The sequence below is a fragment of the Podarcis bocagei genome, assembly GCF_964188305.1.
Source record: "Podarcis bocagei genome assembly, chromosome: 1".
Taxonomy (NCBI): domain Eukaryota; kingdom Metazoa; phylum Chordata; class Lepidosauria; order Squamata; family Lacertidae; genus Podarcis; species Podarcis bocagei.
Window position 1 is genome coordinate 138,742,628 of NC_138125.1, and position 24,553 is coordinate 138,767,180.

Below are 24,553 nucleotides of genomic sequence, written 5' to 3' on the forward strand. Positions count from 1 at the left end.
ATTAAAGTAATGGAAATTGGCTGCAGAGGCAAAAGGAAAGGAAATACCCACTTCCTAAGCAGCACTACTCAAGACATAAAACTGAAGATCAGGGCACTTACTTTAATAACTGTTTTGAGTCTTTACTCTAAACACTCTGCAAACCAATTATCTTCTATAACCTGAGTGGTTAGATGACTGTTGAATTAAAATGAAGGCACAACAGTTTTTTTCTAGAAAAATCTAGGTGGTCTTTAACAGAATTCTCCTGCAGAGCAAGGCAGCTGTCTCCATGAGACACAGACATCTCTTCACCAGCCCTGGGTGAAGTCTCTCTCTCTCTCTCTCTCTCTCTCTCTCTCTCTCTCTCTCTCTCCCTCTCTCTCCCTCTCTCTCTCTCTCCTGACAGGGCTGCTGCCTCTTCCCTGGAGACCAAGAGGGGAGCTGAGAAAAGAGGGGGCTGGGAACCCTTGTTGGGGGGAGTGACATTCATTCCAAGAAACAACACTGAGTTTCCAGAAGATGCTAGAAGCCAGGGCGCAAGGTCACTGTGAAGAATGTCTCTACACATGCACTCTTCTGCACTGGACAGTTAAGAGATGTTTAGTCTAAACTCTTCTCTCAAACTGCAAATATGTGAGAGACGGTCTGGCAGTTTTTAGGGCCAGGCCTGAGCATTAATTTTAAACTGCCCTCTATCAGGGCTCTAGTAGAGGCTTTGTTTTGTATAGTTTGTAACAGCCACGCTTAAAACTGACCGTAAAGACTTGTGTCTGTACTCAATCATTTCCTGTGATTTCTTTCTACTCTCCATGCTAGTCTTGGAACTCTCCCATGCTGTGGAAGCTGTGTGATTACTCTGCTGCAGAGCAGGCCAGGTACCTGGAAGTGGGCTGGACCCAAAGACAGCTGCAGGCCAAACCCCAACAGGCACCCCAAGGGATTTATCAGAGCATCTGAAAATCCAAAGGTGGATTTTCAGATGAGCATGTTTCACCAATATAGAGAGCAATTGGCTTCTGCTTCTACCATCCTCACTACATACAGGATCTCCAGCCCGTCTCCAGATTTCTTGGCATCCTTGTATTACTAGTGAAGATGGACAGTTTAGTGACTGAGCAGTAGAGAAACGAGCCTGGGGAAAGCAGGCAAGCAGTGATGTTTAATGGCAACCTGATTAATGGCAAAGTGTTCTGCAGAGCCACCTGCTGATCTTAAGTGGTACTACACCAACAGGTTGGGTGCCTGCCTGTCTTTGGTGAAAATGATGAGGTTCTGAATGAGCTTCTGGACTTGTTCGAAGGAGAGGTGTTTTACTTGGGGGGGGGCATCGGCCTTTGGAGAGGACTGGTGTTTGGATGCCACTGTTCAGAACTGATGCTTGGTGTTCTGTTCTTTTCAACTCAACATAAAGCAGGATGGAATCAGAGGGCTGTATGTCCAAAGCCCGAGTCCTGCCACTCAACTAAATACCGTTAAGACTGAACCATTAAATGGTCTCAATGCAGCACTCTAATTTCCATTCCTGACAGGAGCTTTGTCAGTCAGCTCTCCCATCATCAAGGCACCCTTTCCTTCACTTACACTTTTATTTTTAGTAACGATGTTTTTGAAGAGAGATCGGTCAATCACGCCATCGTTCCTCTTCTGCATCAGGTGCAGTCCAAACAGAGTGCGGATTTCGTTTTCATCCGGCTCATAAGCTGGGTCCATCTAAAAAGCAGGATTCTGTTCTTAATGCCATGTCGATTTAATACAGTTTCTCTCATTGCTTATTGTTAATGAAGTACTGAAAAGCACCTGCTGAAAACCAGGAGCCAGCAAAAGGTTTACCAGAAATGTTCAACTCCATGGTCCTCACAAATGCCAAAACACACTTCAAAACAAGCAAGCAGCACCTGCTGAAAGTTTCTGTGTGGCGGCTTCCCAAAGTGTTATTCATCTTTCAGGGATTCAAGCCTCCTTCTCTTAAAGTGACTATGACTGCAGTCCTAGAAACATTTCAGTAGGAGCAAGCCCCACTCAACACACTGGGACTGGTTCCAGAGTAAAAATGTGATGGGTTACCCCCCCCAGCACACATATTAAGGGGTTTTGTATATAAATAGCTATATTTTTGTCATTTTATTTCTTTGCAGAACTATTGAGTGCAAAATCTGTTTGGTCCTATACAAGTAGGGAATACTTCCACATTGAAAGATATGAAACAGGAACTACTTTTAAACCATATGCCATTAAACCCTAAATTGATAGCAACGTTGTATTCATTACCTTTTGGACCACGGCCATATTGTCAGGTTTTTCTTACTGAAGGCTTTTTCTTACTTTCAGGTTTTCCTTACTTCTCATAGTTTTATTAAACTATCAATGCACCGAATACAAGTTTATATTGCAAACTACAAGCATACTGTATGGAAAAGTTTGGAATCACTAAAATGAGTCTCCTCAACCTAAGAGGCAATTTTAAGAAATGCCATTGCACTTTGAGGTTTTAAGATGTCATGGTTTTTGCTTAAATATCACACTTTAAAAATAAATTGAGGGAGGGAGCATGGAAGTCTGGACGTAGTTGGATATGACTGAGGAGTTGAGAGAAATCAGTTGTTATATTCACATATCCTGTAGCAGTTCAAACACTAACCTGGAGGACACAGTAGCTTCCATTTTTCTTTTTGGATAGGATTTTGAGGGCTTCATCATCATAGCCAGGAGCCACAATCCCATCAGATACCTGTATGCACAACACATGTTTGCAATAGATTCCCTTTTTCTATTGGATGAGTCACATATCTTCGCGCTTATTAAGCAGAGGCTACTGGACCATGAAATCCCCAAAACTTCACCCCAAAACTTCACCCCTCCCAGCCTTCTGTATGCTCATCTGCTCACTTAGGATTGCAGCCTCACCATGGAGTAATACCTAATTTCTTTTATAATTTAGATACTCCATAGCATTGCAGAGCTTTTATGTGATGCTCGTCAAAGGCATTCCCCTCATCTGTATTGGTTGGAAGGTTTCAGAAAATCCCCTTCCAGAACAGATTCTGCTCCTGTATTAAGAAAACACCAGATAAAAGACGCCACATCATCTTGGATTGCCCTCTTCTCGACACCCATCGCAGAGATCTCCTAGTGGCTCCCTTACAGCTCAAAATATCCACTTATAAAGAATCTATAACCCAATACCTGTTGAGGGATGATAATCCCGAAACTAGCAAGATTGTTTCGGGATATTTAGCCAAGATTTTTAAAGCTAAATCCAAAGTTGTCTGATTTATTCAGTGGTGGCTAGCGAGCCTTTTATATATTGTATGTGTTTGGATTATTCATATATTTGGGTGATTTTGTATGATTTTATTGTTTAAACCTATGCCAATAAAGGTTTAAAAAAAAGTTAAGTCACCCAAGAATGTCCAATATCTTATCAGCAAACTAAATTCTAAGGTAGTGCCAGTCCTATCGTAGTCAGAGCAGAACAGCCACAGATGAGAGGGAGGTGTCAGCATGCTCAAGGGACCCTTAAGGGAATGATTGCCAAAGCTGCCCAATAAGGAGTTAACCCTTTCAGTAGTCAATGAATCCTGTCTGACATTTGGGAGGGGAAAGGTACAGAAAACTGAACTGAACTGAATACTTTGGAAGACTACATAACTACTAGCTTGCTAGCAACCTGAACAGGATCCCTGCCACCACTACTGCAACATTTTGTTGCAGGTTCCGCTGGTAATTACAGAAGCCTAAATCCAAGCAGGCTAACTCTGCCCTGCAGGAGGGGCTGGAGCCTCGTCCTAAATGAACCTTTTTGGGGGGTAGAGGGACAGCCATGGATTTCTTAGACGGTCTGCCTTTAAAACCAAACCAAACACAAAAACACAACTTAAAACAAATGCTTAGCCTGGGGGGGGGGGGGGAAGAAATCTCAGTTGGGATTTCCAGCTTGTTATAACAACCTGTCAAACAGCCTTAGGTATCTCCCATGAAATATAAAACAGAAATTGATCAGGAAAAAAAGGCATAAAAGTTAGGTATAACCCTATGTCCGAAGGCTTAGGAGTATCAATTTAACAAAGGGCAGGGAAGAAAAGATCAGTTCAAGAATATGTTTTTTATTCTCCAAGAAGTGCACATATTTAGGGGAAATGATTAGTACGGACTCCCTGTTGTTCCATCTCATCTGCTGCTTTATAAAAATCAAGGGGTCACAGGCTGAAACTGAATCCAAAAGTTTTAGGTGAAGGGTAAAATTATGCTCTTGGTGAAAACTGACAGTCACGAGCAGTTATTCTGGGTCCATATTTCAGGACTGTGAAGAGGAGAGGGGATTTCTTTTTCATTTTTAATGGTGAATGGCAGGGGTTTAGTCAGGCATTGCTCTGGCTACAAAGGAGCAGCGTTCAGTGCTCAGCACGCTTAGGTTCTGATCAACAAAGCTTCCCAGTGCCTCTGTGTACTTCAGAAACTCCTTCCTCCCAGCCATTCCCTTGGTCTCACTTCTGCCCTTTATTGCAACATGGGCAAAACCCAGGCCTAAAGGTCTGGCCTTCCACGCACTACTAGGGTTGAGGGTTTCAAGATCAGGGCAGGTTCCCAGGGCAGCACAGGGATTAGTGAGGAGGACAGGGGGAGAACAACACCCACTATAAGTAAATTATATGCAACAAAATCACTACCAACCACCTTATCCCTACCCACCATCTACTCTATGGTCATGTAGTAGCCAGGCCAACTCCAGCCATAGTGACCAGAGAGGTGCAGAATGCCACAGGGACTGACCTCTCTGGAAATAATCTTCGCTGTGGGGACGTCACAGATGTCAGAGAGAGCAATGAAGTCACCAAAAGACGACATCCTATCAGCACCTGGGGGAGGAAAGTAGCATTTTGCACCAGAAAGGTCACCTACCAGAGTCAGGGATCCCAGAATTTAGCTTCTTAAGTGTACAGCTCAATCCCAGGTGCATTTACTTTTGAGTAAGTCCCAATGCGTTCAGTGCGCCTTACTCCCTTGGCAGGTTTCTTCTTAACTGCAGCCCAAGTTACCCAGGGGGGCAAGCAAGCTCAGTGTAGCAACTGAACATTTTCAACATCACTGTATTGATGTAAGTGGATCGCTGCAGCATGAATAACCAAGTCGCCAAACCTGTGTGGTACTTGCCAAGAACCACAAGTTAACAAAATTGCTTAACTAGCAGAAGAATCCCTTCTCCATGGAGTTCTTCTGTCTGTTGCCAGGAGCCACAATGTGGGGGAAATGTCTAACCAGCCTAGGGCCATTTCCAACAGACAGGGCACTGCTGCCCCACAATGTCATGCGATGAACAGGGAAAACAATAATTCTACACAGGGCAGTAAGATCAAAGGCATGGATGCAACCCTGATATGAAAACCCAGGCTGGATCTATACAGATATTAAAAACACTATTATCAAAAGCTATAGGAGGGAAACGCTCCCAAGGCAATCTGCCATTGACTTTGGATTCTGCTCTACAACGCCATCTGGTGTCACATTTTTATAACACATTTTAATGTTATACCGTATTTTTCGCTCCATAAGACACACTTTTTTCCTCTTAAAAACTAAGGGGAAATGTCTGTGTGTCTTATGGAGCGAATGTGTGGTCCCTGGGGCTGGGGGGGAGAAACGGAAAGGCTGCGTGCAGATGCCCTGCGCTCCTGAGCAGCTCTGGGGTAGCCCACGAAGCCTCCGCAAGGCAGCAGGATGAAGGAGGCCCTGAGGAGGCCCTGAAGAGGCTTCGTGGGCTACCCCAGAAGCCAGAACAGCTAGAGCAAGCGCTGCAGTGCTCCCTCTAGCTGTTTTAGCTTCTGCCTTAGTGGCGCAAAGCCTCCACTGCCCTGTGGAGGCTTTGTGCGGCTATCCCTGGCTTTTGCGGGAGGTGGGGGAAGGGACAAAGCGCGGCTCTATCCCTTCCCCCACCTCCCAGAAAAGCCCCCAAGAGCCGCGCTCCCTTTAAAGAGCTGCCCTTCTCCCTCCTTGGGGAAAAGCCTGCAAGCGCCGCACACACACTCCACACAGCTCGTGAAAGGGAGCACTGAACAGAGCCGGGGATGCAGACAGGCTGTGCTCAGCGCTCCCTTTAAATAATATGTTTTTTCTTGAATTCCTCTAAAAACTAGGTGCGCCTTATGGAGCGAAAAATACGGTAAATTGCCCTGAGTCCCCACTCACCTCTTGCTCGCGCATATGCAGATGCCAAGGGTGTCAGGGTGTTGTGCATGTCGTGCACCATACAGACTTGAGCTTCCTGTTCAGTGAGAGGTATGCCAACAGCTGCACCTGGTAGGCAAAAGAAGTAAAAGCAGTAAGAAGAGCTTTGTAAAAAAATAATAAATTATTATTATGACATCTGAAGGCAGCCCTGTTCAGGGAAGTTTTTAATATTTAACGCTGTATTGTTTTTAATACTTGATTGGGAGCCGCCCAGAGTGGCTGGGGGGACTCAGCCAGATGGGCAGGGTATAAATAATAAATAATTATAAATTATTATTTGTTTCTCTACAGTGGCTGTGGCCAATGGGGGCTTTGTAGCCCAACCTCTGGAAGGGCCACAGGGCTACAGATGCAGTACCATTTGTGTATGGCACTCCCCACCTGCAAATATCGGAACCTGAGCTTCAAATCGCAATTCCATTATTCAAAGTACAAGAAAGAACAAAAAGACTTGGACTAAGCTATTTGAAACTGGAAAAGACTGCCTTGGAAGGTGGTGGATTATCCTCTCATAGAGGTTTTCAAGCAGGTGTTGGATGGTGACTTTTTGGAGAAGCTATAGCAGTAGATTTCCTGCATTGGTAAGGGGCTGAGGGACTTTTGAAGCCCCTGCCAACTCTACGCATACAAGCTACTCTGAGAAAGAGAAGCGCACAACAGAGCTCTAGTTCACCTTTCTGTTAAGTGTCTCAGTTCTTCTAGATAGGACATTAGTGCATCTTTGGAGATGTAACACAAGAAATACAGTCTCCTTTAAGACATAGCACAGGTGGAGAAAGCCAAGCAAGTTAACCAGGACCCATCCTTGGAAGTCAGAGTCTTACCTGCTGGACTGACATGTTTGAAGGAGGCTGCGGCTGGAATGGCCAAAGCCTGTTTGAGCTCCTTGACCAGCTGCCACGCATTCAGAGCATCACACAGGTTTATAAACCCAGGAGAGCCATTCAGAACTGAAGGCAGAACATAAAAGTAAATTCAGTCATAAAGGCCTTTTTTATGTAGGGGCACCAACAGCCAAAGCGGAAGGTGCCATTCAGTTTAGGAACAAAGTGTTATGAACCATTTCTCTTTGCTTTTAATCCTACCAGTAGTAAACGCAAGGGAAAAGAAAGGAAGGAAGGAAGGAAGGAAGGAAGGAAGGAAGGAAGGAAGGAAGGTCCCCCTCCACTTTTACATTAACAAGAGCAAGGAATGAAACATCTGAGGGCTTGAAGAACTTGACAACATTCCAGCCACTAGAGCACGCTGCCTCCATCAGTAGCATTACTGAGAGCCGGGTGAAATGTAGTGCCTAAGATTATGAGGTATAGCTCCTAATCTCACCTCTTTTACCTGTTTTGAATGTACTGAATGAGTGTTGTTCTCTGCAGTCTGTGATGTGGAAATATCAATTCTGACCTACCTGATAGTAGTTCTTGTAAAGATTACAGTAGAAATGTGTTCCGTATATTCAAAAGAACTGTTTCCTAGTACACAGGTCCCACTATCAGAACTCTTGTTATAAAAAAAATCTGTTATCTGAGCACAAAGGATTATGCCCAAACCTCACTACATGAATGGCTGATCCAGATATCCGAACAGCCAAAGTTTGCCCACTTCCTTGTTTGTTTGTTTTTTGCTGGTTGGCGGCAGCCATTAGGGGCAGAAACCGTGGTGGAGGGAGAGAGATCAAAGAAATCAAGGAGGAGTAGAGATCGGGCAGTTCAGTTTTTCCTTTGTATGGCTTTTGCTGATTGGCTGCAGCAGTTTCAGGCAGAAATCATGGAGGAAGGGATGACAAATCACAGGTTATAGAAATGTTCCCATAGGAAATCATCAGTTTGCTAAGCAAACGCTCATTTAATGATTCCCTGGGAACACACTGTGTTCAGAAAGGAGGATCTGCGTGCATTGTTACAGAACCATTATAAGGTTATTCAGAGCAGACTTACAACGCATCCTACCTGAAAGAGGGAGCTTAGACCTCAATGTGTAGAGCTGAGCAGGAGTCTGGTGTGGGTTCATGCCATACCTCAGGGGAAGTTGAGACACCCCTTTGCTGTACTGTTTCCTGAAGTAATCAGAGATGGCCATATCATACTGAGCCGTATGAGTGAAAGCCTGCAGAAAGTACATTGAGACTAGTCAGTCACCAGCATTCTTGGAAAGTTGCGGGAAAGCACGACACACAGTCAGAAAGCCGACCTTCAGAGCCAGTTGCTGCCGAGTTTCCAAAGTCGTATCCTTAGCGCTGGACGCCTGCATTTCCTTTGCTATGGTGGGATAGTCCCCAGGATCACACACAGCAGACACGCGAGCGTGGTTCTTTGCAGCAGCCCTCAGCAAAGCAACACCTCCTGCAATTAAAAGGAAGCCAGGAAACCCATCACCATTCCTCTCTACATCACAGACTGGGAGCTTAAGGTCCTACCTTCAAAAACACACAACGCGCTGATCCATCCAGGGTCTGCCAGAAAACTCAGGGGAGGTGCCGGAACCAAGCTGAAAAAAAGCCCTGGTCCTCCGGATGTTGCCAGACTGCAAATTCCACCATTCCTGACCAGCGGCCATGCTGACTGGGGATCATGGGCACTAGAGTCCAGTGAAGTCTGAAGGCCCTCAGGCTCCCTAACCTTGCTATACAACATCTCAGACACACCAAATCTAGTCATCTCACATACAACTCATTTCCTCTCGCACACAGGGTTTGCAGGATTTATAGCATGTTCTACAGCCAGCCTTCCAACAACTTAGCAGATTTTATTACAACCACTGGGTTGTATCCGAAGCACCATATAGGTGCAGTTCCACTATGATGGGACTTCTCTTTACTTCCCTCCCCTCCATGCTCCCTCCCCCCAAAATCTGCTGCAGAGGGTCCTTAAACCCCCTGGAGTCAACTTTGATGGGGAGGGGACTGGAGGGGACAGGACAGGAGCTGAAGCCACACTGTGTGCATGGAAGTCCATTGAATCAGCAAAGCTTCATCGTTGGGTAAGATGGACAATGCAGCGGTTTCTGCACTGGCTTCTCAAAGTAATTTCATAATTTATGGAATTTTCTCTGGTGGAAAGAGAACCTTTAGAAAAATTCAGCCAATTACTACATACAAAATAGATTTTAAGGACCCTTTTTGTCCAAGGAACCATTTCCAATTCCGTTTCTGCTTGTCCAGGTCACAGAAAAGCCACCAAGTTGCCAGAAATTCAGCATTGCGAGACAAACATCGGGATACCCAGTGGTGGTGGGCTTGCACACATGCATCCCTTTCCACACCCCTCCCTGAAGTCTGTTTACCAGGAAAAGATGAAGCAATGACAGCCACAAAGTTGCTGGCACAAAGTTGCAAGGCACAATCCATTCAAACCAATGTTCCTTTGACTCACCTATGTCAATCTGTTCAACTGCTTCTGGGATAGTTACACCTGGAGATGTGACTGTCTTGACAAAGGGGTAGAGGTTGCAAACTACAACTCTGGAAGGAAGAAGATTGAAAGGCTTTAAATTGTTCACTTCAGACAGGCAGCTGCAGAGCTATGGGGCTGATGCAGCCCACAGCACCTTCAACCTAGCCCACATCTCCCCAACTTGGCCACAGCCACCCACTTTAAAAGTGTGGGACATCCTGTTAATGCAAGTGGGAGCCCCGCTCTGCTAAGCTGAACTGCTGTGTGATATGTGTGCGTGTGATTCATAGGGGACGGCAGCTTAAGGAAGGGCTACCCCTCCCCTCCACACATGATCCCTGAGAATCAGACTCCTTCCACCCATGCCAAGCTTTCTTGTGGAAAGGGGGAATTGTCAGCAGGCAGGAAGGAATGAAAAGAGGGGATAAGAGGATGGCAGAAACAAACAAGGGAGCAACTACAAGCTCTGGCTCTGCTGACTTTTGGCTCTGCCTCCACCGCCTGCAACACTGGTATGCAGCACCCCAGACGTATCCCTCTGAGGGAAAATGTGGTCCTTGACTCCACCTCCTCCTACCAGCCTCAGCCACCAGGCCCCAGTTGTCAGGAAGGATGGCAGTTATAATGCAGCAAAATCGGGGGGGGGGGGATGCAGTTCCCCATCCCTGCCCTAATGCAAAGCGATCATTTATCGGATCCCTGCTGAAGCAAAGCAGAAACCAGACCCTGACATGGGGCACTCAGGACAGCCACACCCCAGCAGCTGCTCTTCCAAAGGGCAGGTTCAAAAGGCAGGGCAGGAGCAGCCTTTGCAACAGTACCTGGCTCAATCTGGCAATCCAGAGTCAGGTCATCACCTTAAAGTTGTTTTCAGGTAGCCCACCAAATAAGGGGAATGTGCGTTTCATCCATACGGAACCCAGTTGAAAGGAAGCAGTGGGCAAACAGCAGACGATCTAGGCTGCTGAGACTGTGACAGAATGAGAACTAGGGGAACAATCCACCCACTAGTTCCAACAGGAGATGGAGGAAAGAGTATTACGCATATGCTTAATTCTCCTCTGAAATCAGTAAGAGGGAGACCAAATATTTTGGTTGGATTGTGCCCATATTGTCCTTTATTAGGTTAAAAAACCCAGTATCATTAAGGTGGCCCAGAAATATCAAACACTAAAAGTCATCTGTCCAGGTCACTGGGTGCTGATGGTACAGAATCAGGTGACCAGTTGCCAGACAGTGACCCACGTTACGTTTCCACTGTGCTTTACGCAAAACTGGCCAGTTAAGAACCACTTTTATTTAACTTTGATGCTTAACTTTCGGATTTCCATTTAATGAATAACTTCTGTTTGGCATCCAAAGTCGCACTTTGCACCACACCCACATCAAGTTGGCCAATCGAATGAAGCTGAGGAATTATTGCGCTACTTCTAAGTTAAGGGATGGGGCAAGAGGCGCAAAACTGAAAGGGGGGGCGTGCACAGACCAAGTCTTCAGCCCCAGGGTCCTCAGCCTCTGGCCCTGAATTTATGCACTCTTACGTTTGAAGTTGACTTACATGTTGCAATCCAAACAGTACTATGTAAATCTCAAAAGGGTATGTTTGCCAGTGTTTCAAAATAAAAACAATGAATAGAAGTATAGAGCCTTTAAGTCTCTTACGCTATTATTTTTTCTCCCTTTTCCTTCACTCCAAAAATGATGACAATGAGACCATCTCACAAAATTTATGCATCTGATCTATTTTTCACTCTAACACACAGATAAAGGCTTGTTTATGGAGTAGAAGCCCTGGTGTCTATGGCAAATGAACATTTGATTGGTTGCAGGTTTATGTCATGATTATTTATTAACTCGCAATGACCCTTTAAACATTTTACCTTACAAGACTGAAATCCAATTTATCCATGTCAGCTTTATCTTGTGGGATGTCCCGAGCCAGAATACCTAATGGGGGGGGGATAAAAGAATTAGAGAAAGGAGTAGGAAAACCAATGTATGATTAGCTAAGGCTGAGAATGCCAGATTCTCCTGTAGAGATTTCATAACTGAGATAAGTGCCAACTACTTTCCTAGTTACTCAAATATTACTCATGAACATCCCAGTTAAGTCTTAGCATATAGCTATCAAAGTTGAGACAGCATGAGCCAAAGTATTTTTAAATCTAAGTGAGACCCACTATGTGTACTGGGCTTATTCCTACCCAGGTCCTTAAAGTGTTGAAGCCTTAAGTCTCAAAGGCACCTACTTGACTCAGACTTTGAATTGCTCTTACAGCACAAGTCTATTCAAGCCTCCTCAGACCCAGCAGATTCAATGGAACACTCCCTAGTAATTGTGCACAGGAATGGAGCTTAGAAAAGGTTGCCTCTGGATTTTTTAAGGCTTCCAAATTATGATAGAATACTGGCCTACGTTTCTAGCAGTATTTGACATGCCATTGGTTTTTGGATTTCTAAACCAACATATTTTCACAACGCCAAGTCTTTCAAAAGGAGGGGGAAGGGAATCCCTCATGTCATCAAGCTCATGTTATAGGAAAGTGGCTGAGCTATGTATAAAGACAAATGACATAGTGCTGCCCTGTGGGGACTATATAACTTCAGAATGCAAGCTCACATATGCTTAACCCCCCCCCCCAAAAAAAACCTGACATCCAGAAAACTCAGCCTAGCCTTTTCCTGATATGCCAATTCCCAACATTCTACCTTTGCAGAGGAAGGCAGTTTTTGACTGGGAAGGAAGACTTAAACAAATATGTAGTTTCTTGCATGTATTTTGCAGCGACACCGCTATCCTGAGAGAACTGTACCACATGATACCTTCCAACTCTTAATTCAGCTGTAAGGAGCCACAAAACTTTTGACTTTATGCTTCTAAAATGAACACCCAATCTTTTTAAGGAGTTGTAAGCAAGGAACCACAAACATATAATCACTGTGGAAAACTTACATAGGCTACAGTGGTACCTCAGTTTAAGAACAGCCCTGTTAACAAACTATTCGGTTTACGAACTCCACAAAACTGGAAGTAGTGTCCTGGTTTGCGAACTTTACCTCGGTCTTCGAACGGAAGCCGAACAGTGGAAAGGCACTGGCGGCGGGAGGCCTCATTAGGGAAAGTGCACCTTGGTTCAAGAACGGTTTTGGTTTAAGAGTGGACTTCTGGAACGGATTAAGTTCGTAAACCGAGGTACCACTGTAGTCAGAATCATGGGCCGCAATAAGTCTCACAGATTATCCTCCAGGAAGATGCACAGTATTTAGGACCAATTCCAGTTTCTACACACACACACACACACACAATACTGGATCTCAGGGAGAGGGGCGGCACCCTATATTTCTATGGGGAAGGAATTATTCTGTGAAGACGCATTCAGGAATGCAGGTCCCCATACGGAGCTTGGAGCAAAACAGCCCAGACCCAAGTGCATCACCTCTGTGAGAGGAAAGCTTGAAAATGGGGTAAGCAGCCTTTTCCCTGGCAATGAGTAATCTATTGAGATTGCATGCTGAAGTGGCCAGAGCCAATGATGGGTGGAGCCAGAAGCAAAAGCCTTGACTAATCTGGAATAAGTGTTGTCAGGGATGGCATAAAGTGAAATCAGAGGCCATAAATCACCCCCCCCCCATGTTTTAGATGATGTGCAACTTCAGCAGATCCACCTTTCCCCAGATGCCACACAAATTCCATAAAATACAGCCAACAGAAGCACGTTAGGACCAACCTACCTGCATGAACAGCAGGATGAAGGGTCTTCACACGCCCTCCCAACATTTCCGGAAAGCCAGTGAGATCAGAAACATCTCTGTGCAAAGGGGTGGGGGTGGGGAGGAGAGCAATAGAGAAAGAGAAGAAAGTCAGAAGTCAGTTACTTGATTTCTATAGTACTCCTTTGGTGCAATAAACTGTTTGACTAAAAGACTGATCTGCCAGTTGAGATGGTATAATAGGTATTTGGTTAATATGAAACACATGGTGGAAGATTCTTTCCATCTCTTCTTCTCTCCATTAAATAACACTTTTAATGTATCTGTTCTAGTGAACATCAAAAAATTGGTGAATGTAAACAATTATTTCATGAATGTTGACAATCCAATATGAATGTCTATTCTGTCTATGTCTGAAAATGCCGCAGCAACCATTGCCTAAATGAATGTCAAAAAGTCAAGAAGCACAGGCTTATTTTCACAAAAGGCAACAGGGATTGCCAGCACTGACCATGTGGATACCCACTGACTTCTGGGCAGTCACTGTAGCATATATATGAATTGGCTTGGCCAGCCTTGTTCGGCCTGACAAGGATGCTGTGATAAATCACTACTTTAAATGTACAGGTGAAATATGGAAGCTGAAAAAGGATTATTTACTCGGTGTCACCCAACGTTTCCAAGCTAGAATTTGAACAAACTCTTCTGAATGTAAGCAAAGTACCTCCTTAGCCACAGGTTCTCTGTACAGTCATGATAATGTCTTGGGTATAAAATAAAAAGAGTTCTTGTAGTAAAATGTCTGAGCTCCTAGAAATAGAGCTGCCCTTAATCTAAACAATGTATGATTTTCCAAGGTAAAGGCAAAAGATAGTATTTTTTTACCCAACTTTGCAGCCAGTCATGAAAACCCCAAAACCCAAGTCTGCATTTAGAGCTAGATACATCAGCTATCCATAGCAACTTGACAGCTTCCTCGCCCCTCTGTGAAATACTGGCCGACACCACAAAGTTGGTGGGAAGATAAATTGAAATTTACTGGAAATTAGGGAGAACAAAAACAGCAGCAAGGGGCAAATTGCTAAGGAGTTGAGTCCATGCTGCACAGCTCCACACTCTCCAGCACATTATGGTTACACCACTGTTCACCTTTCTTTTTAAGAAATACTACATACTTTGCATGGTACAACAGGATGACCAAAAATCACTTAGTAAAGACCGGAGTTGGAAAATAGGAACTTTTTGCCCAGGGAGGCACGTGTTACCTCCTCTTGGACTAATCCTTTATCATGGTCTTGAATGGGTATTTTGTTTAATGCTTGCCTATCTTAATGGTTTTCCTTCTCTTAATGGCACACAGCCTCAAACAGATGACAGATTACATGAAAGGGGACAGAAAGGCTTTCAACTGCTCATTTCAGAAAGCCTTTCTAGACATCTAAAAAGCATTAGTTCCCTTTCACATGACCACAGCCAAATAATGCATTTCCTTTCCTCTAATTAAAGTAAATTTCACCAGGAAAGGCTATTGAGAAAAGAATTTAAAGGATTCTAAACTCAAGACAACATTACACTCTCTCTCCCCACTTTAAAGTCCATTTTCAGAAAGAAAAGCAACCTTGTCTTGTACCTTGGAAGTCAAACAGCTTAGTTGCTGAACATTTTGGTTCCCAAACGCCACAAACCTGGAAATGACTGTTCCGGTTTGCAAACTATTTTTGGAAGCCGAACGTCCAACAGGACTTCTGTGGCTTCTGGTTGGCTGCAGGAGCTCCCTGCAGCCAATCAGAAGTCATGCTTCAGTTTTCAAGCTTTTTGAACAGACTTCCGGAACGGATTCTGTTCGACTTCCAAGTTATGACTATATTTCAAAGCAGCCATTTTTATGTGGAAACAAACCACACCTTTAGAAATTTGGGTGGAGAGCTCAGTGGTCTAGTCCATGTTTTGCCCAGAGAAGATGGTTATGAGGACAGAATGGGAAGGGAGAGAACGACATACGTCACCATGAAGGAAAGGCAGAACATACATGCCATCATATGTAAATAAATGTAAAAATGGAAGCCTCTCATCCCTCCCCCATGAACATTTCTTCAAAGTCTTGTACTGGCCTCCTTTTTACAGACCCCCCCCCCCCCGTGAATACTTGCAGGATACAAGAAACCTAGGCAAAAATATATGCACAACACTAATTTGCAGGTCCTTTGAATCTTTATACTGGGTCACATCACAGGTCCATCTGGCTCAATACAGTCTACTCTGACTGGCAGCACCTTCGCCAGGGTTTCAGGCAAGGAATATTCCCTGCCCTGGCTGGAGATCCTGGGGCTTGGACCTGGGATCTTCTTTATGCAAAGCAGGTGCTGTGACGCTGAGCTAAGGATTTCTGTTCAAGCTGTGACAGAAGTCCAATGTGAGAAAAATCCCAGAGAACAAGGACAGCAAAGGAAATTAAGTTATAATCTAGGATCTGTCAGCTCAATATGCAGAGATTTACTTAAATTTGCTTACTCTCTGGTTTGAACTGACTACAGTCTGCCACTTCACCCAAACTGGCAAACTAACAGAAAACGGTGGGTTTATGCAAACTAGCAAGTAACTAAGAAAGGAGTGGATGAAGGGATTGCACAGGAAACACAGAATCACAGAGCTCGTTTCTATGAAACAAATCCATGGTTTGACAATAACAAGTGAAGTGGCAAACCCAATCTCAAGTTTGCAATGCAGAAGCAGGCAATGCCAATTACTCTGAAACACTTCATCTGGGGCATGATTCTGTGAACCTTCAAACATCTTTTACCTGACGTTCAGGCCTGCATCCCGAAGGGTTTTTGCGGTTCCTCCAGAAGCAACCAAACCCAAACCCAAGGAACTGAGGCATTTTGCAAATTCCACTAGGCCGGTCTTGTCTGAGACACTGAATAAAGCTAGAAGGAAAGCAAAAGATAATCAACATTTTTTAAAAGACTGTTAGCATGTAGCAGAACCCCCAAATACACAATGAGTCACTTGTATTTCCTTGTGCGCAGCTCAGGGAGTCAAGAATGCATAATAAGGCTGCGGTAATGTGCACTCTTAACTTGGAAGCAGACAGCGGAAATTTTCTAAATAGGTATATTTAGGATCAAAGTATAGCCAGCCAGTGTGGCGTGGTGGTGGGAGGCCTGAGAAATCAGGGTTCCAGTTCGCCTTCAGCCACGATGCGCCAGGGGCTGCTGCGAAGATAAAAATGGGGAGAGGAAGAACCAGGCAGGCAGCCTTGAGCTCCTTGGAGGAAAGATAGGATGTAGCAAATGTAGCAAACATGCTAAATGTAGCAAAGAAATAAGGTGCAGTGTCACATAAATGGACTTGCCTTCCGACTAAATGCCTTTAGGTTCATGGCACAAGGCCTGTTTAAACTGAAGAAACTCCAGAGGGCAAAAGGCAGCCCTCACTCAGAAGCACGGCTCCTAGAAAGTTTGAGTCTTCTGTTCCCATTTTAAAATTAAACAGCAAAAGGTGGGGAATCTGATCACAGATCTCACAGATCACGTGTGGCTCAGCCACAAGGAAGAAGGCAGGATGCTGAAGCCCATTTCCACACTCCTTATCCAAGGTTCACACATACACAAAGCACCTCTTCAAGGTCAAGGCACAGGGAGCACATGAAAGCACAGCGCAGTCATAGAATCATAGCTGGAAGGCACCCTGAAGATCATCTAGTCCAGAGCTCTCCCAACTTTTCATGTTGGTGACACATTTTTTAGACATGCATCACTTCACGACACAGCAATTCAGTTTTACTCGCAAACTGGAGGTGAAACTAACCCCTTTCCAGCCCTGGCAGAAGTATGGGGAGCGTTTGTGCAACACACCAGCGCACTGCCGCCGACACACTAATGTGCAGAGCAAACTGCACTGATCTAGTCCAGCCCCTTGAATGCAGGACTAGGCATCTGCTCCACACAGGGATCAAACCTGCAATCTTGGCATTATCAGCAACGCACTATTTCTTTCTTACCATCTTCTTACAATGTCTTGTACTGTCTGTCCAGAAACGTAACTGGCACAAGTTTTCAGAAGCAAAACAATGGGAAACACTGATTTGTTTTATTTTATTATTTTATTTATGCCATCCCTACACAAGAGGTTTCTTCAGTGATGAGTCCTTTGTTATTTTGCACATTTGCAACTTAGGCTCCAAAGCGTTTCACTTTCTAGGCAATTCCCCCTCTCCCCAACTTTTTGCCTACAGCTTGGTGGTACAGTCCAGAAACAGTTTCACCACACAAGAACAAAGGAGGGTCCTGCTGGATCAGGCCAAGAGCCCATCTAGTCCAGCATCCTGTTCCCACGGGGGCCAACCAAAGGTGCCCTCGTCTCCATGAATTTGTCTAATGGTCTTTTAAAACCACCCAAATTGGTGACAGTCGCCGTCTCTTGCAGGAGTGAGTTCCATAGTTCCATAGATTGCGCACTGTGCGAAGGAGGGGCACCTTTTATCTGTCATAAATCTCCCAACATTCTCCTTTGTTGGATGTCAGCAACTTCCAGTGCTACGAGAGAGGGAGAAACACGTTCCCCTATCTCAGGGATCAGCAAACTTTTTCAGAAGGCAGCCAGTCCACTGTCCCTCAGACCTTGTGGGGGCCGGACTATATTTGGGGGGAGAGAATGAATTCCTCTGCCCCACAAATAAGCCAGAGATGCGTTCTAAATAAAAGGACGCATTCTACTCCTGTAAAAACACGCTGATTCCCGGACTGTCCGTGGGCCGGATTGAGAAGGCGATTGGGACGGATCCGGCCCCTGGGCCTGTGGTTGCCTCCCCATGCCCTATCCACTTTCTCCACCACCCTGTGAGTATTTTTATAAGCTTCTATCAGCAGGGCTGGTCACCTGACCCCCAAATGGCAGCTCCCTCCCTGCCAGGGAAGAAGGGGCCAGGGAACATCCACCCCAGGAAGGGGGAGGGGGGACCGGGAGAAGGACTGACACTGGGATCTGCTGTCCGAGGCAGTTGTCTCACTTTGTCTCCTGGGTGGGCCGGTCCTGCTAAAACGTCCCAAATGCTGCAATCTTTTTTCATAGGGGGTGAAGTTGCTCCATCTCCCTGATAATTTGGGTGGCCCTTTCCTGAGCCTTTCGCAACTCTGACCCTAACCCTCGATTCTGCAGCAGAGACGGAAACTTTAACTCTTCCAGCCACGCCACCTTTATATATATATATATATATATATATATATATATTAAAAAACCACGGCTGCTGGGGCTCTGTCGCTGCGGCCCTAAATCTGGGTCCCTCCGGAAGCAGCACGGCTCCCTCCGACCCGGACGAGCTTAGGATTTGCAACCCCGGAGCGAGCCCGAAGGAACCAGGCGCCCCTCGCGGGCTTCCCACCCCTCCGCGCCCGCAGGTGGGCGGACGCTGCTACTACTGCTGCTGCTGCTGCTGCTGCTTCTGCCCAACTTGCCGAAGCGCCCCGAGCTCCCCGCCCCGCACCCCGAGAGAGCGCAGCGCAAAGGCCCCTCCGCCCCCCGAGCCCATTACCCAGCTGCTGCCTGGAAGCCATGCTCGCTGCCCTCCGAGGCGCCGCGGGAGAAGGCTCGGTCCCACGGGGGCGGGAGCGTAAATGGGGCCGGAGGGGGGTGGGCCCGGCCGGGGGAGGGCTCCAGGGGTGCATGCCGGGAAGCGGGGACGGAGGAGAAGGCAGGCTCTCTCTCGCCAACTTTCGCGGGCGCGCCTCCTGCGAAGGGAGGGCCGGTCCAGCAAGCGCCAAGAAGGGGGGGGGCGCGGGGCGCCTGAGCTGCTTCTCCGCGCGTCGCATTGGGCGCAGGCTGGCCGTCTCTAGAAGTGAAGCGCGTGGCCGAAATGCCTGCCCTGTTGCGGGGGGGGGGGCAGCAGGGCGCCAGGCGCACTCCGGCTTGCTCTCCAGAAGGCGGCTTCCTTTTCCTCCTGGGGAGGCGCCCCAGGAAGGTAGCGCTAAAGGCAAGGCTCAGCAACGGGGCGGGGCGGGAGCCCCCACGGATGCCCGAGGCTCCCTGAGCAGGGCTCTGGGGGAGGCAGCTCTGTAGTTTGTGTGTTGCGTGAAGGGGGAGGTTTTTTAAAAATCTGTCCTAAATCTTCCAACATTGCTAACCCAAATTAAAGAAGGTGCAATAAAAAAATTCCTTCCAGTAGCACCTTAAAGACCAACTAAGTTAGTTCTTGGTATGAGCTTTCGTGTGCATGCACACTTCTTCAGATACACTCTTCAGATACTCAGTGTATCTGAAGAAGTGTGCATGCACACGAAAGCTCATACCAAGAACTAACTTAGTTGGTCTTTAAGGTGCTACTGGAAGGAATTTTTTTATTTTGACTATGGCAGACCAACACGGCTACCTATCTGTAAAGAAGGTGCAGTTATAGGGGCTGCATCTAAATTTCTGTCAACTGCCTCATTTGGCTTCAGCCCACCCATAATAATCCTCTCTTCACCTAAGAGAATATTGACTGAATTCTACGCTCAGTATGCCATTTAAAAAACCGTAAGAGTTCCAGTTAATATAAGAATATATTTACACTACACCTTTCCCCCTGACAGAGACTGAAGGTGGCTTACAGGTAAAATAAGCAGTCAGTTCCCAAAATACTGTTCCAAGGAAGTCCTTACCTGCTGGCGGAAGGACAAGGAGGAAGCCAGTCTGGCTTCTCCAAGAAGAGAGTTGCATGGTCTGGGAGCAGCCACCAAGAAGGCCCAGTTCTTGTTGCCTCAGAACCAATCCCAGTTTGATGATCAGGTCGTGGTTCTTCTGGTCCTGGAAAGAGGAATGACTCTCTGGCCCCAGGTCTGTGGGGAACCTGTGGGGCCCTCCAGATATTCTTGGACTCCCAACTTACACCAGCCCAGCCAGCAGAACTGGTGCTCAGGGATGTTGGAGTTGTATGTCATCTTGAGCTCCATGGAAGAAAAGTGGATAGAAGTGTAGTGTAATATAATCTGGAGCATTGAAGGTTTCCCTGTGTCAAGGCGCCGAAAGCCACTAAGCAGCTTACATTTGCAGTTGCAGTGGCACTGCTCTGTCACTTTATATTACTATGACTAAACCACATTAGGAATTTAAGTGGAAAACTAATCCATCCTCAGCAAGGAAGTGGAGTTGCTTTTACAGATTTAAACTGAGCTGCCCAAGTTACTGACACTGGAGCAAGAGACAGGATGTGCAGCTGAGTAACCACTCTGGAGGCAGGGCTGGCCCAGGATACTTCGGCACTGAGACGAACCATAAAAATGGCACTGCTCCTGGTAGGGGAGGGGGGTGATTGAAGCTCTGCATCAGGTACAAGGGTGGGAGGAGACCAGCAGCACCTCCTGTTTGCCCAGAAGCCACGGTAGAGGTGGCCAGGGGGTGGGGATGCACATCCGGCCTTCAAGGAGCGCACCACAACTGATAAACCACCATGGCAGCAGCAGCCTCAGCAAGTAGAGCATTCCTGGGAGGACAGATCTGCTGCCCTTGTGGCTCTTGCTGCCTGAGACGGTCGCCTCACCTTGCCTCATGGTTAGAGGCATCCACAGAAGCCCAGTGCAGCCCTGTTTCGTGTGACTTTTGAGCCTGAAGAGGCCTGGAAGCTGAAGGGTCAGAGCCCGTGCATCTTGTTATGTGCTCAGAAGCGCACAGGCTGAACTGTGGGGTGATTACGTACTTCTTCTGGTGAATCAGAGCTCTAAAAACAAAAGTTTATTCACAACTGCATTTGATTACTTCAGCTACACTCCTAATTGGCCTTCACTGTAATCTTCCCTGAAATAAATGGAAATGCTTTGAGGATTGCATGTTTAGTGCAGTATCGCTGTCCCAGTTCATCTGGGGAAGGAAGAGGCAGGCCTCAAAGTCTGAGCCAGGAAGCCCTTGAGGAATGCCTGATGCCTTTTGACCCTGACTTCATATAAACTCAGGAGGATACTAATGTATCTTTTCTTTTTGATACAGCAAAAGCAGCTTGTGACCTGCCTCCTTTTTGCTCCTTTAATGTTTTTCTGTTGCCAGGGATGGTTTTTTTGCTTTTGCATTTGCTACATGAGGCGAGCCCTGCTGGATCAGGCCAACCAAAGGTCCATCTAATTCCACATTCTTTTCTCACAGTGAGAAACCCCAAGTCAGGACACAAGTGCAGCGACACACTTCCCATTTGTAATTCCCAGCAACTGACCTGCAGAGGCAGAACACAGCCATTGGGGTTGGCAGCCATTATAGCCAGACCTTTCTGGTCTAATCCTGATTCAAAGCTATCACTACTTGTGATACTGTTCTCTTTTAAATTATATTTGTTTGAGTGGCCAGATCTGGACTTCAGTTTGCCCAGTCCCTTAATCTCAGCCCCACAGTCCGCTTCACTTCTTGAGCTGCAAAGGCCTGTAGCCTGAGACCTTGCCCAGGTGCCAGGATGTTTTTTGTTTCTTTGAGGAGCAGATTTAAATAATTGGGAGATGCTAACCCTGTACTATCTCAGCTTTAAGCCTGGCTGCTATCCTTGTGTTTGAGTCAAGCGAAAACATACAATTTATGGACATTGCCTTCTCCAAATAACAGGATAGATTAGAAAGAAAAAGGTCAGAGGCAATTGGAGAAATCAGTCATCCATGAGACAATAGGATTATAACCCAAACCTTTATTTTATTAGATTTCTTACCCACATTTCAACACAAGGCTCCAGAGTTGGTTGCAACAATAAAATGCACAGTTCTAAAACAAACAAAACGGGTACATTCATGAAACAAACGAACAGATAGTTAAACCAGGTCCATATCTCACTGTATACAAGTTGTACAAGTGACAATAAAGTATTTAAGTTCAATTTCAATTTTCAATTCAGTATGTTTAACAATTAAAAACCACTCCACCTGCAAAAAATAGCACATTTTTACAACAACAACAACAAACCTGACATAAAAACAGTTAAAATAGTTCCAGTACAGAATCTGACTGGGATAAAGATCTCCATTTAAAATTTTCATTGAAAGAAAAACTCTCAGCAGGCACCAAAGAGATAAGAGGGACAGAACCTGTGTGCCATGCAATGGGAGGGAATTCCACCGCATGAAAAAGCTGCATCCTCTATCGTAAGGAATGCACCTCCTGTTAAGATGGCATCTGGAGGAGGTCCTCTCCTGTGGTGATGGATTAAGTATATAAGAAATGAGACACTCATTTACCGTAAGTGTCCTGGTCCCAAGCTAAATATACCAGCATCTGGTACTATTTAGAGAACACCATCTTCTTTAAAAAAATAAATATTGAGATTTAAGATCACCAACCAACACCCACCAACAAAACATCAAATCTTGTTACATATGTCCTACTTTATTCTCCATAGAGCCGTTGACTTCCATCCTTCCCTTCCACCTGTTTTCCTATTCCATTCTATAATTCATAGTTTCTTTAATTAAACATTACATCATGACATAAGGTTTACTTCAGTCCTGCCAACGTTTTCAAATTTGTACAGTTCTCAGTTATATAAATCATAAATTTACTCCATTCTTTTTGGTACTTTGTTTCCTCCTGATTGCGAATTCTGTGTGTCAATTTAGCCATCTCAGCATATTCAACCAACTTTATCTGCCATTCTATCGGCGGCATCTCCTGTTGCTTCCACTTTTGAGCTATCAAAACTCCAGCTGCTGTTGTTGCATACAGATATAGTCTTTCATCTATCTTCTTAATATCTTCTCCCACCAAACCTAGCAAGAATTCTTCCGGCTTTTTGGGAAAACTATACTTAAACATCTTTTTTAACTCATTATAAACGGCTTCCCAAAACTCCTTTATTTTATTACATGACCACCACATGTGATAGAAGTCTCCATCCTTTTCTTTGCATTTCCAACAAGTTTTACTGCTTGCTCTATACATTTCTGCCAGTTTGGTGGGAGTAAGATACCAACGATAGACCATCTTCATAACATTCTCTTTTAAGGCAGAACAAGTGGGAGAACACCATCATATCTACGCACATGACAGCAAGCCAATAATCTATGCATAGAACACCCTTTGTGGCCTGAAACATGGCTCCCGTTTTTGGTCCCCACTGCTCCATGCACACATCTCTAAATCAATTAATACGTTTGACTTATTAGCAAGCGACTTTGGGAAGGACCAAAGTGTTGTGCCAGAGCACAGAATGGGTATGTCAAAGTTCTGGTGCTGAGTTGTGTGTGCTCCTTTTCCTTATAACGAGGTTGCAGGGGGCGTGTCACTGTTGGGTCAGCAATTTGATTATGTATTGCAATGACTTGGGCATTAAAGATTTTGGTAGAAAATGCAACATAAGTTCAAGTTCTCCATTGAGTGGGAGCCACAACAATTAATTTTAATACTAAGGAAGAACAATGGGGATGGGGAAGTCATATATATTGTTTGCAGATTGACAAGAAGACTGCAGGATGCTGGGAGTGATTTCCATTCTGGACCTAGGGTGAGTAAGACAACATTAACAATTTCCATTTCCACTGGAATACCCACTGCCAGGACACAGCCTCCAACAGAGTACCACTGATGGAATGTGACCCTTGACAGAAGTACAAAGGTGTTCCCATTCCTGCTTTAAAGAGTAGGTGAACACATAGTTGATGGACTACATGGACTGATTCTGGCAAATGATTAACATCAGTTGAGGAATTTGCTTCTTCCTCTAGGCCAAACACAATACAAAGAAATACAGTGAAATAAAGAGAAACAGCTCACGCAACTCTGTATGCAATTATATCAAACCTCCCAAAGACCAAAAATAAAAATAAGACATTTATATTCCAAGTGTCCCGTTTCTTTAAATACAGCTTTTTACATTATGCATGCAATACCAAAATCATTTAAGTTCAATACAAGATGTCTCAAAGCCAAAGTTCCATCCAAATGTTCATTTGTTCAATAAAGAATCTCCTTATTGTTAAAGGATAATCCACAGACTGGGAAAAACTGTCCGCATTTCTGGGAGTGTTGTAGCTTTGCTCTCAATCACTCAAACTGCAGTGGCAGTGCCCTGGCTGTGTGGAATCCTAAGTGAGTTTCCTTACAAAATGAGTAGAGCACATTTTCACTTTTATGGAGCTGACATTTCTATTTTAGCATGTGTTTTGCTGTCATATCATCCCATTGCAGACTGACCGGAGGAAGACATTTGAAACAGAGATTTGCATCCAGCCATCTTGCTTAGGATTTCACACAGCTGGGGCACAGCTATATTTAAAGAAACATACACTTGGAGGAATATAAATGTCTTG

At 45.3% G+C, this 24,553-nt stretch overlaps 1 protein-coding gene across 1 annotated transcript in view; it reads right to left on the minus strand.

The window, feature by feature from the left end:
* Positions 1-18,930, minus strand: part of ATIC (5-aminoimidazole-4-carboxamide ribonucleotide formyltransferase/IMP cyclohydrolase) — a 30,506-nt gene extending 11,576 nt beyond the window's left edge. The window contains exons 1-12 of the mRNA XM_081173130.1: positions 18,838-18,930; positions 16,105-16,231; positions 13,326-13,402; positions 11,474-11,540; positions 9,573-9,661; positions 8,392-8,543; positions 8,151-8,307; positions 7,032-7,157; positions 6,166-6,273; positions 4,753-4,838; positions 2,621-2,710; positions 1,564-1,692 (exon numbers count right to left, since the gene is read on the minus strand). Coding sequence (XP_081029256.1) covers positions 1,564-1,692; positions 2,621-2,710; positions 4,753-4,838; positions 6,166-6,273; positions 7,032-7,157; positions 8,151-8,307; positions 8,392-8,543; positions 9,573-9,661; positions 11,474-11,540; positions 13,326-13,402; positions 16,105-16,231; positions 18,838-18,859 — 1,230 coding nt within the window. The 5' untranslated portion in view covers positions 18,860-18,930. The remainder of the gene's footprint in view (positions 1-1,563; positions 1,693-2,620; positions 2,711-4,752; positions 4,839-6,165; positions 6,274-7,031; positions 7,158-8,150; positions 8,308-8,391; positions 8,544-9,572; positions 9,662-11,473; positions 11,541-13,325; positions 13,403-16,104; positions 16,232-18,837) is intronic.
* Positions 18,931-24,553: the final 5,623 nt, after the last annotated feature.